Source organism: Dermochelys coriacea, chromosome 10 (genome assembly GCF_009764565.3).
Source record: "Dermochelys coriacea isolate rDerCor1 chromosome 10, rDerCor1.pri.v4, whole genome shotgun sequence".
Classification (NCBI taxonomy): domain Eukaryota; kingdom Metazoa; phylum Chordata; order Testudines; family Dermochelyidae; genus Dermochelys; species Dermochelys coriacea.
In genome coordinates, this window is record NC_050077.1 from 4,254,094 (window position 1) to 4,266,532 (window position 12,439).

The following is a 12,439-nucleotide window of genomic DNA, read 5'->3' on the forward strand; positions in this document are numbered from 1 at the left end:
AGCTCACGAAAGCTTATGCTCTAATAAATTTGTTAGTCTCTAAGGTGCCACAAGTACTCCTTTTCTTTTTATAGAAGAGAACACTAACTTTTGCTATTGTTACCAGCTAACCAGTCCGCGCAGTTACAATCTGCCCTATTAACAAACAAGAAGCCAGAATTTGCTGATGAGGCAAATGTTAACTGAGGATATTGATTTAAGCACTGTTTTGAGGTCTGCAGAGGGATGTTAGTGGTGCATAGGCCTTGTGCTGACCCTCTGCACAGGTATGAATTTCACACTATTGTAAATATTTGATTCAGAGGTTAAGATATTTGGAATGTATTAGTTCCAAGAAGCTAAACATACACTGAGACACTTTTAATGAGCTTTTTTTAATAACCTAATTCATGTCCTGAAGTCCCAATTCAGTTAAATCATAAAAATGATATGAAATCAAGCTTCAGTTTAATTAGCGTGAAAGGTTACACATAGGATCAATATTGCAGACAGTGAGATAAAATACACCGCCTGCTGAATGCAACTAACTTGGATAAAAACACAGTATCGTATTGTTTTAACAGGTCTGGCTTGAAAGGGTAACATAGGGTCAAATCATCTGAACGCACTCAAAGCTTTGATTGTTTACATGTTCTCCAAGGAGCCCTTGGTACCATAGTCTTGGGATCAGATGTTTGCTAATAGAAGGTATTAGCGCCCTTCACTTACAGAGACACCACCCATTACAATTTCCATGCCAGCCCCAATCTACTTCCATAAATCACTGCTTATGTTGAAATAGCTCATAAGACGACACACTGAGGATGCTCACCAAAAACGCTCTAACAATTTTAAAGCATCAGCAGAAAAGAGACCCAGAAGATAGTGTCACATTTCACACAATGTCACATGACCATTTAGTACTGAGAAATCCTTATAAATTTAAGGAAAAAAGATATTAAAGATTGCATACTATCTTGCAATAATTCTAACAATTTATATTTGTCTACATAGACAAAGCCCAGCAAAGCAACTTAAAGTATTTTAAACTACCTGTTTTTATTTCACTTTCATCTGAAATATTCTCTCACACACTCCATTCAAGAATATACTGAGGCAGTAGTGCAGACCTAGAAGCCCAATACACATTATAGAACTTGACCAGTTACTAGGGGTGAATTTCACACCATGCACCACTTTAAGTCCACAATCCAGGGCCTAGAGCCCTAGATATTATTTAAGACTGTCTAACAAGACACAGAACTTTAGAGCAGAGGGTCTGCCCAAGGCAGAATTTCACCTTAGGAGCATACAGACCAGTCCAGTCTGTTATTATCTATTAAGGATTTCAGAACACAGGCAGTATTTTACCACTCTTATATAAAACTCATCTGAATTGGCTTCATTACAACCAGATAACACACACACACACACACACATCATTGCAACCACTTCTACAAACAACAAAAGTTCACAGCAGAGATTAAAAATATATACTTTAAAAGCAGGTGGTTCCGTGGGAATTCTTATATCATGCTCCCAATGAGCCCAAACAATTAGCAATCAAATCACAATGTTTAAAATTCAGCTAATTAATTTGTGCCATTCGTTCTACTTGAGGTTTTTGTGCTTCTTTCTTTTTTCTTCCTGCAATGCCCTCTTGGAAGATTAGACAAAGGAACATACAAAATTAGGATATTTATCATGGCTGGAATGAGAGACCTGGATTCCATGATTTTTAATGTTTAAATAAAATCTCTCTGCCTTGAGGCCTTTCAGCAAGGTGAATTAATGGTTAAATAGCATTAACAGACAACAGCTCATAGACTTTGGAAGAAGAGATCAAGGATGACATGATAGGCACAGAATGGAGCCGATTTATGGATTTGTAGTGGTGCTGCCAGTTGTAAGACCATCAGAACAGGCTGAAGTGACATAGAGGAAGAAAGGCACTGCCTAAAACTTGAAGGTAATGTTTGCGGATAAACAAAAATGTAGAAGAGGAGGAGCCTAGGAGTATGTAAAAAGTGAAAGGAACAGCAGTCACAAGGTGCCCCTAGAACTATAGAAATTGAGAGACTTTTCCGTACTGTGAACTGTCACAGTGACAGAGTTTTGCAAGGTTCCGGCAGTTCCTGTGGAACATGTATGGTTCCAGTCCCAGCAGCTACATGACCATATATTAGTTACCCCCTAAAACAATATTCTGTTGGGATGAGATCTCTGAGTTGCCTTTTAGAACAGGAGACACATTTATTTCCACAAGTCATGTCAACCAAACATACAGACTATTTAGCTGCATCTCCTTGTACTGAGTTCACATCAGGGATGATTATTATATTAGAATTGGTCTGATTTCCTGTAGAGTCTCTATAGATTAGTCACAGGAACCATCTTTCCAACCATCTCGCCAGCGTTCATCCACTTGGGAGCAGTCAAATTCAGACTTCCCCAACTTCCTGTTGACGTCATTATGAAGCAGGCACAGCCACTGGGATAAACTATTCCTGCTGCTGGCATCAGGCTGATTTGTGCGTAATCTGCAGAGGGAAGAGGAATCAAATGCTGTTTACTACTTTATAGGCACTGATTTCACGCTCCAAAGCAGGTGTGTGGCCCGCAGATGGTCAGAGCCTCCCTCATCTTCTATTTTGAGACATCTCACAGAGACCATAAAGGCCAGCATACTGAGATCTGTATTCATTGCAGGCTGCACCTCCACGATAAACTCTGAAATTGACATGGATGCATGTGAGTTAGGTGCACTCCTGAAGCTCCTTATCAGTCACATCCTTGGTTGGGAAAAAATTAGATGCCAGTCAAAACAGTTTATCCATGGCAAAAAGTATTCAGGCTCACAAATAATTTGATTTGAGAGAATCTCTTGGCAAATTAAGAAAATAATAATGAACATCTTTTCTATGTTGGCCTCCATCAAGGTGTTTTAGTCACTAACGAGCTCTCAAATACAAAGCTATCTTTTTTTTGCACTAGATAATTCCATTTGAGGATAATGAATTGGCTTGGGTGTACGGAAGATGGAGCTCCGCCCTCTAGCAGACAGAATATATATCAGCCCTCCTCATGTGTTATATTCAGCCATTCCTTCTGCTGCCTGAGCTAGCGTAAGCTGATTCTTTCAGTCACTGAGGCAAAGCTGTTTTTGGAAGCTCAAAATCATTGATTCTATTTCCCCAATGTGACACAGGCTGGCTAACAACCACAGATCTGCATTATGCAGTTGCTAATCGTGATAAATTGGTACCCCCTCCAAAGCAGTAAAAATATCATTACTGGAGTAGCTTTTTAAGATCTCTTTGCTCCGGTGAAAGACAAGAGGATTTCTCATCTCCACGTAACAAATATGAAGCTCTGTATTGAATCTTTAGTTCCCTTTTGAAAGAAGTACGCAAACACTTCTATAAACTTCTTCATGCAGTTCACTTTTCCTGCTAGATTAGGATATTGATTTGATACCAGAGATTCTTAGCTTTGCGTGACACCGTATGGAATATGTGGAATACTTTATTATATTGTTAATAGCAATATTATAAAATTGCAAGAAATCTGACCAGATATGACATGTAAGGTATCTGTTAAAATGTTATGATTGGCCAAGTAAGATAATCTTATTTATATGTTTGTATTACCTTTTTATTGTGAGTTATAGATATGTATGGTATATCTGTATTTCAAAACTTGTGCTGTGTTTCTGGGCGACACCCCCAGACAGACTGGCATCAGCACTGCCTAGTCTGTCATCAGCAGTACAATGAAGCCATGGAATGAAGCCTGGGGATACACCTTATGAGTCAGCAAGATATGTAGGGGCTTGCCTGTGGACAGAGAACTCAAAGGCTTTTCCATGCCATGTGCTGTGAATTTTGTATTTGGGACAAAAAGTACAAGCCACATGGCAAAAGAATATAAAGAGTAGCTGCATCTTCTCCATTTTGTCTTCATTGCTGCTTCTTACCTCTGGAGTAACTTTTCCACAAACGAAGCTCTGAACAAAGGACTGAATAACCCATCCAAGCTGTGGACATGTTCCAGAGGGACTTTCAAGCCAGTGAACTCACCAACACTGCTAAGAACTTGATAGATGGACTTTATAGTCTTATGTATGTACCTAACTGCTTTACCATTTAACAACTATTTTCTCATTCTCTCTTTTTTCTTTATAATATACCTTTAGTTTTAGACACCACACTGCCAGCCAATCCTTTAGTATTTTGGGTAAGCCTAATATTGACCAACCTAATATTGACCTGGCAATGTGGCTGTCCTTTTGGGTTCAGAAGAACATTTTGTATAGTGAGCAGAGTTTGGGTAGTGAACTGGGAATGAGTGACAGGAAATGGATCACTTGATGATTACCTGTTCTGTTCATTCCCTCTGGGGCATCTGGCATTGGCCACTGTTGGAAGACAGGATACTAGGCTAGATGGATCTTTGGTCTGACCCAGTGTGACCATTCTTATGAGCCAGATTCAAAGCAGCAAACAACAAAACTCCTTTCACTAGTTCTTGGAGCTATTGTGCTGTCTGACAGCAGTAGTGTGTGTGTCCTCTGAATGTGTATGTCCTGTGTCCTTGTTTATGATTAATTCAATCAAAAACTACATTTTGGCAAAAAAATATATACACAATACAGAATAGCCATAAAGACACCAACTACTGGAAAAGTTGATCTGCAAACCAGACCATTAGAGTCCAACACTTTAGGTTGATCCCTTACCTGTAGATATATTTTTTTAAAGACTCACCTTTCCCTCAGATCTTCTGCACATTCTTCACAAGGGAAAAACTTGGAAAATAAGTTAATGAACTGTGTCATATCTTGCTGCTGGGAATTGCTTGGGTGATCTGGGTAATATGCTGCCATAGTGTGAAGGAAAGACCATGTGTTTCTCCCAAGTTCTTCTCTGTCTAAAGGACAATCTGGAGGCTTCTCCTTCTCCTCTTCAACATATGCTTCCTGGGTCAGAGAAACAAGAGGGTTATATGTGCACATTACTACTCGGGATAAAAAATTAACATACCTTACACTAACGCCATATGCTTTTGTTTCTAGCGCACCTTCAATTCAAGGACCATACAGATATTAGCTAATTCCACCTCCTTAAATGAGGTGGACAAATATGATTACTCCCCTTTTTGTTGATGAGGCACAGAGAGGTTAAGTAACTTGCCTACTGTCTCATACGCCTTCTGTCCATCAACCAAGGCCTGTGAAGGGGAGGTTCTGGGTGGGGAGTGCCTCATTCCTACCCCCTGTGAACCATAGCCCGTGAAGGGGAGTTTGGGCAGGGGGTCATCTGTACTCCACTGTTAACCATTGCCGGTGAAAGAAAGTTTGTTTTGTTTTTTTTGTTGGGGGGGGGAGGGTCTCATTCGTATTCCCCCATCAACCACTGCCTATGAAAGGGAGTGCTGAGAGTGTGTCTTATTCCTACCCCCGTCAACCATAGCCTGTGAAAGGCTGTGCAGGCAGGGTGGAGATTCTCATTCCCACTATCCTGTAAGGGGAGTCCCGGGGAAGGGTGTCTCACTCATATGCCCCCCTCCATCACTGAGTGAGGGGAGGGGGAAAGGGGGCTCATTCGTACTCCCCTGCCAAACACTGTCTGTAGGGAGAGGGGTCATTCCCAGGGGGCACATTACAGGGGGTGGAGAACTCGTGAAGGGAACCATTCTCCCCCTCGCGGCGGCAGGGGACTGGGGATCGCTGGGGCTCATCTCTCCCCACAGCCCCGCCCGCGCTGGGGAGGGGGGCGCCGCTCCCCGGCCACCCCCTCACCCCGCTCTGCGAGGCCGTCTGCTTCCGCTGCTCCCGGATCCAGCTCCTGAAATCTGTGCAGGCCCGGCACGGCTTCTTCCTGGGCTGCTCCTCCGCCCCGGCGCCCGGCGGCCCGGGCAGGGGGAAAGGGAAAGAGCCGGGGCCGGCGGACGGGCCAGAAGCCGGGTTTGCTCGGCGCTCACTGGGCGCCGCCATCTTGGAACCGCAATGCATGTTGGGCCGGGTGGCCTTCTTCGCGCCCCGCTGCAACTGTTGGCCTCGGGCCGGGGAGGCGGCCTGGCAGGCGGGAGATGCCTCTGAGCGAGGGGTGAAAGGGAGGAAGAGGCGAAGGAAACGGAAAAGAAAAAGGGGGAAACTTTTTCTTGGGGGTTTCCCCTTCTGTGGTAAAACCCCAGCGTTCTGTGCCCCCCTTCCCCTGGGCTTGGCCCACCCTAAAGCAGCTGCTACAGAGAGTGAAAACTAGAAATTACCATGAAAACTGAAGCCAGAGGAGTCTAAAGCCCCGATCCTTCACACACATACTTGACCTGTTTCAGAGTAGCAGCCGTGTTAGTCTGTATTCGCAAAAAGACAAGGAGGACTTGTGGCACCTTAGAGACTAACAAATTTATTTGAGCAGAAGCTTTCGTGAGCTACCGCTCACTGCACGGGAAACTGAAATCAGTGCAAAGGACTTCCATGGGCTTAGCATCAGGCCCTCAGGGCAGGGCTGAGTTCGCAAGGAGAGGAACGGAAATCGATCAGGGGAGATATTAGTGATACCGACCCTGCTACGGCTATTGTGCAGGGGTGTCAACAAACTCCTCCGTCTGTTAGAGCAAGAAGACAGGTTTCAGAGTAGCAGCCGTGTTAGTCTGTATTCGCAAAAAGAAAAGGAGGACTTGTGGCACCTTAGAGACTAACAAATTTATTAGAGCATAAGCTTTCGTGAGCTACAGCTCACTTCATCGGATGCATTATGCATACTTGACCTGTTGAACCTGTAGAGCTGCTCATGCATTTAAAGCTGAGCACCAACATCTGTTCGCCCAGATGCCCATTCCGTGCCCCTCCCAATTTAACAGACAGGAAAAAATAGAAACATTCACTAACATGCACCAAGGGCTGGCATAATCATGTAAGCACTCACTTTTGGAATTAGTTGGTACACAGCATAGGCTTCCCCCACCATTTAAGTGCCTTAGAAATATTTAGATTTATTAAATCTATAGAACCTAATTGGAAGCTTGTTGAACTCAATAGAAAGATTCCCATAGTCTTTTATGGCAGAGGTTCTCAAACTGTGGTCTGCGGACTAACAGTGGTCTGCGAGCTCCATTCAGCTGGTCCGCAGACAGTTCCCTCTAAGGTGTGGGCCTGGGTGGCCACACACAAGAGAATGAAGGGCCACCACCTAATTAGTGGAGGCGTGGCTCCACTAATTAGGTGCCTGGACCCTGAAGAAGATGCACATGTAAGGTGAGATGGTGGCCTTGTGGGTGGGATAAGGGGTAGGTGGGAAAGGGTAGTGGTGTGAAAAGAGGGAGTGGAGAAAATTTGGGACATGCAGGGCTGCGGCGGCCAGAGAAAGAGGTGACTTTCCCTAGCTCCAGGGCTGCGGTTGTTGGGGAGAGACAGCCCTCCTTCCCAACCTCAGCTCTGTGGTTGCTGTCCTTCCCAGCCTCAACTTGGAGGCTCCTGCAGTGGTGTAGGAGAGAGGGCACATTCATTGCATTAGAAAGGTAAGACTACTGATGTTAAAATATGAGTTGTGTGCTTTTATTTGTGGAATGCTTTTTTTTTAGTTATTATGTTTTTTTTATATAGTTTTATCCAAAGCACTTTACAGTAGTTAGCTAACAGTACAAACAACATTTGGAAAAATCATTAGATGGTCTATTGAGACCTCCAGCAATTTTCAAGTGGTCCATGGATTTAAATAAAAGTTTGAGAACCATTGTTTTATGGGCTTTGAATCTGGCCCATAGACAGACTGATTTTTAACAGGATAAAAGAATCCACAAGAGTCTATACAGATTTGTCTGTAGTGAGAATCTGAACAATAAAGACAGATTTTTGAATAAAATCTTTGCATCCATTTCTTGTCATAGGTTAAAAACAAAAAAATTTCTCATTTACAAAATTCTGGTTATCCAAGGTTTCGACAGGGCTACCCAAAATGGCTGAAGTTTGAAATTTGGTTTGGATGAGATGTTCGCTGAAGCTTTGTGTCTTTGCTTGATTTAGAAAATAAAACTGTTTGAGCATGTACAATACAGGATAACCATGTAAATCCATGTTTGTAGTTAGCAGGGAGAGCCCCATGTTTAAGTTTTTAAACAAAAATGTTACAATCCCCCATGTTCTCAAAAACTTAATTGAGGCTAAAGGTGATTTCATTATTTCAGTTCCCATTAATTAGGCTGAGATGCTGGCATCTCTGAGTAAAGGAAACAAAAAGAAGGAAAACACAACTTAAGGTCATGCTCCTTTAAATATTTATTAACATGTTGACATCAGTGGACTTTTGGAATATTTAAAGGCTTGATCTGATAAAACTTGTCACAATTTCTGTCATGACTTATGACCGTGTTCCCATGACTGGCCTAAAGTCCTAGTCTTAGCAGCAACATAATCACTTAAAATTGGGTTCGTCCCCTGAGAATTCAGCTGGGGAATGAGCTCTCTGAGTTGCAGGTGAAAATAGGAAGCTTCTTGAGAAAATAAAGCCATTTAGGACACATGTACACATATGTTTACTTGTATTGTTTTTAATTATATTGCACCAGGTTCAATTCTTATTGTATTTAAATCATAATAACATCAGTCTTATTTCCAATGGCATCTCCATAAACTAGACACAAGAGCCATCCTTCCAGCCCTCTCGCCAGCGTTCATCCATCTGGGAGCAGTCATACTCGGGTTTGCCCAACATCTTGTTCACATCATTATGAAGCAGGCACATCCACTGGGATAGCTTCTTCCTGCTGCTGGTGTCTGGCTTTTTTATGCTTAAGCTGCAGAGATGGAAAAGAATCAAAACACTACTTACTCCAGTCCAGAATCACTGATTTTACTTTCCAAACAAGGAGTCGCTAAAGTGCTTGCAGAGTTTATAGAGGTGGCCAGAGGCCACTCCCATCTTCAATACAGAAATTGTTCTTACAGAAAATATATGGTCCATCTTGCTCTGAGCAACCTCAACTCACCAAGGTGAAACACACCATGCAGATTCTTGTCTTCTATAGGCCATATCTTAATAACTGATAACTCTCATTAGTGATGAGGTTCTGCAATCTGTTCTGTTTTATAGCCCTTCAGGCTCCTGGCAAGTTATTGATGCTCCCCAAGCTAGACAGAGTTTGGATGCCTCTGTCCAAACTGCTTTGCCTCTGAAAAAACAATCACATTCTCGGGGCTCACTAATACTTTAAAATATCCCCATTGATCAGCATCTTACAGGAGAAAACCTGTTGGCAGATTTGATAACATTTAGCTGATGTTGTGTATTACGGGCTCCTTGTAATTTGTTTTTACAAAATCAGTCTCTATGTCTCCAATACAAACCCCCGCCTTCTCCTCGTTGGTTTCGTACACTTGACTGGCAAGGGCTAAGCCTTCATAGCTATACTTAGAGAGCACGTAGCACATTTTTGAGTGCTACCGTAATCATAACAATAATAATAATAATTAATATAATTCCCATTGTGGGTAATGAATAGGCTCCAGTTTACAGTAGGTGTAACACTGCCCTCTAGAGGAGGGAATATATACCAGCCTTGCTCAAATGTTTACCTGCTTTCTGCTCGTTAAGCTTGTGGAACTGATCATTTTACTTGCAGGGTAGAGGTTGTTTCTGGAAGCTGAAAGTCATTGTTTTCCCCAGCATGACACAGGCTGACTGTATCCACAGTGTCTGTAACGGGTTCTCACAGATTGTGATAAACTGGAACCCATTCAAAAGCACTGAAAACACCATTGCTGGAAGAGTGCGCTCAGGTCTATTCGCTCCTGTGAGCAACAGGATTCCCCGCCACAGAGCCTGTGTTGTCTCAGGAGTTGTGTGCTACTCGTGATATGTCTTATGATGCATTTAAACACAGAATATATCATTTGGGGATGGTGAAAAGGCATCTGCACCCCTGGGAAACAGGTTGATTTACATCCCACATTAACAGAGACCACTGCCTGAAACTAGCTTCCTGCATGTAGATTGTCTTAATGCTTGTCTATATGCAGGGTTGCACTAGTTTCATGTAAGGTGTGATTTTTTTTAAACCAATTTAAATATAAACCAGTGCAAAAACAGGTTTAAGATTAACTGGATATTTTTATTTAAGTCTAGCATTGGTTTAGTTAAACAGGTGCATGTTTGTGAGCAGACTAGATCTTATTCCACAAGGACTCACCTTTTCCTTAAATTTTTTGCACACTTTACACAAGGATAAAACTTGCTCAGTAAGTCAATGAACTGAGCCATCTCATGTTGCTGGGTGTTGCTGGGATGATCTGGGTAATATGCTGCCATGGTGTGAAGGAAAGCCCATGTGTTTTGCCCCAGTTCTTCTGTATTGAGTGGACAGTTTGATGGTTGCACTTTCTTTTTAACCTGGGATCAGGAAAGCCAAAGGATTTGCAAGCACATTAAGATTGTGATAGAACAGCCCTTTCCACTCAGCTTGCATTTAAATCAGCTTGTTCAGTCTAGCATAGGGGTTCTCAAATTGGGGGTTGTGACCCCTCAAGGGGTTGCAAGTTTATTACTGGGGGTCGTCAGTTGTAAGTCTCCACCCCCAAACCCTGCTTCACTTCCTGCATTTATAATAGTGTGAAATATAAATTTAAAACATTTTTTTATATGGGGGGGTCACATTCAGAGGCTGCTGTGTGAAAGGGGTCACCAATACAAAAGTTTGAGAACCCCTGGCCTAGCACCATATTTAAGGGAAAAAACAAGGACATTTAAACTCCCAAACAATATGGATTTATGAGAGAACCCCAGGCCTGGTCTATACCTTAAAACTTAGGTCAACCTAGCTACGTTGCTCAGGGCTGTGGGGGGAAAAAAAATCACACACCTTATGTGACATAATTAGGTTGACCTCACCCCTGCTGTAGGTGCAGCTAGGATGATGGAAGAATTTTTCCATCAGCCTAGCTATTGCCTTTCCAGGGGGTAGATTACCTACAGTGATGGGAAAACCCCTTCGGTCAGTGTAGGAAGCATCTGCACTACAGTGCTACAGAGGGACAGCTGCAGCATTGGACCTGGGCTGCTGTACTGTAGACATTTCCTAACCGTCCAAAGCTCTTATTGGGGACTCTGAAGACACAGAAAAATACTTCCAGTACCTAGAAGCCTCATTTAAATGCATTGGCTAGATGAGTTTGTTTGGAGGGTTTGAACTGAAACACAAGAATTTTTCTCCCCAGAGGAGAGGAGGAAGAGTTGACCAGGAGCGAATGTGGAGCCTGCAAACTGTATGAGGATGGTTAACAATCACAGGGTTTGTAGCTCAGCCTTAGCTGGGTCATCTATAAAGCTAAGAGTCCCTGTAAGGATCTGCAAATAAGGTGAAATTAATCTGGCAGTTTTTGAGGACAAATATGAAATGTCCCAGGAATGGAGGAAGAAAGTGAAGAGAATGGGGGTGGGAAGTAAAGAAAAAGGTGAGTGGCCATTTGGTGGGGAGGGGTTTGGAGGTCATACAGGCTCTCAGAATGATTTGCATCAGTCATCAGCTATTCTTGAGGTTAGCGGGGTGTGACTTCTAGATATGCAATTGCTATATAGGTAGTTCATGCTTCCCACATTAGCACTGGCTCTCGTTGAAGCAGCCTCTTTTGAATATTACAGACACGGAACATCTATAGAAGCATGGCATTCTCTCTCTGGATCTGGAATGCCTACCTTCTTCCCATGTGGGGCCCAGCCTCCAATTCCTGTCCTTCAATGCCACCCACTCATAGTCCCCACCAGCCACTCATTTGGGCTAATCCCAACTTTCCCCCCGGCATCCCCATTATCCCTTCCTTGGGAGGCTGCCCTCCCCCACCCATTCCTGTCGGTGAAATGATCCCCCTTCCATCAATTATTCCTCAGGGACCATTTCTGATCCCCCTTCAACCATCCCCATGCGGTGACAAGAAAATTCCCCAGCCCCTTACTCAGTCCTGCTCAGACCTGCGCTGTCCAATTGTCCTTACCCTGGCTGCTGAACCCGAATCCCTCTTCCTCTTGCCCGTGGAGTCTTGGCAGACTGGGCAGTCTTTCCTCTTGAACCTATTCTCAGCCACAACAAATGGGGCTCCTCCCAGGAGGCCAGACAGAGCTCTGTTCTCTGGGGCAGGCCAGCTAGACGAAGCTGGGCTGCCTTTCTTCTTGCGGGGTGCTGTCATCTTAGATCCACCGGGCACGTTGGGCTGGGTGCTGCTGCTAGGGGCACTGGTCTCAGTGGGACTAGGAGAAGGTGAAGATGCAGAAGGCTCTGAGGGAGGAGAGGGCTGTTTCTTCCCTTGCTTGTTCTTTTTCCAGTAAAACACCAGCATTAGGTGGCTCTTTTTCCTGGGCTTGCCCTGTGCTAAAGGCTTGGTCTGCTGTGGCGGTGCCATGAAAGAGGGTTTTTAAACTGAGGCCACAAAATGAGTCTTTCACCTCTGACGCTGCTATTTAGAGGGTGA

General features: G+C 43.6%; 3 protein-coding genes across 3 annotated transcripts in view; 1 reads left to right on the forward strand and 2 right to left on the reverse strand.

Moving 5' to 3' along the window:
• Positions 1-339: 339 nt before the first annotated feature.
• Positions 340-6,278, reverse strand: GFER (growth factor, augmenter of liver regeneration). Its single transcript, XM_038419147.2, has 3 exons — positions 5,780-6,278; positions 4,746-4,957; positions 340-2,519 (listed from the first exon to the last, which is right to left on the reverse strand). The coding sequence occupies exons 1-3, from the start codon at positions 5,990-5,992 to the stop codon at positions 2,357-2,359; spliced, it is 588 nt and encodes a 195-aa protein (XP_038275075.1). The 5' UTR covers positions 5,993-6,278; the 3' UTR covers positions 340-2,356.
• Positions 6,279-7,239: 961 nt separating this feature from the next.
• NOXO1 (NADPH oxidase organizer 1) overlaps positions 7,240-12,439 on the forward strand; it is a 36,551-nt gene continuing 31,351 nt past the window's right edge. The window contains exon 1 of the mRNA XM_038419632.2: positions 7,240-7,500. The gene's annotated coding sequence lies outside the window, so the exon portion shown is untranslated. The remainder of the gene's footprint in view (positions 7,501-12,439) is intronic.
• Positions 8,547-12,370, reverse strand: LOC119862627 (FAD-linked sulfhydryl oxidase ALR-like). The gene is made up of 3 exons (XM_038419634.2): positions 11,966-12,370; positions 10,168-10,367; positions 8,547-8,775 (listed from the first exon to the last, which is right to left on the reverse strand). Exons 1-3 carry the CDS (start codon positions 12,368-12,370, stop codon positions 8,613-8,615), a joined length of 768 nt encoding a protein of 255 aa, XP_038275562.1. The 3' UTR covers positions 8,547-8,612.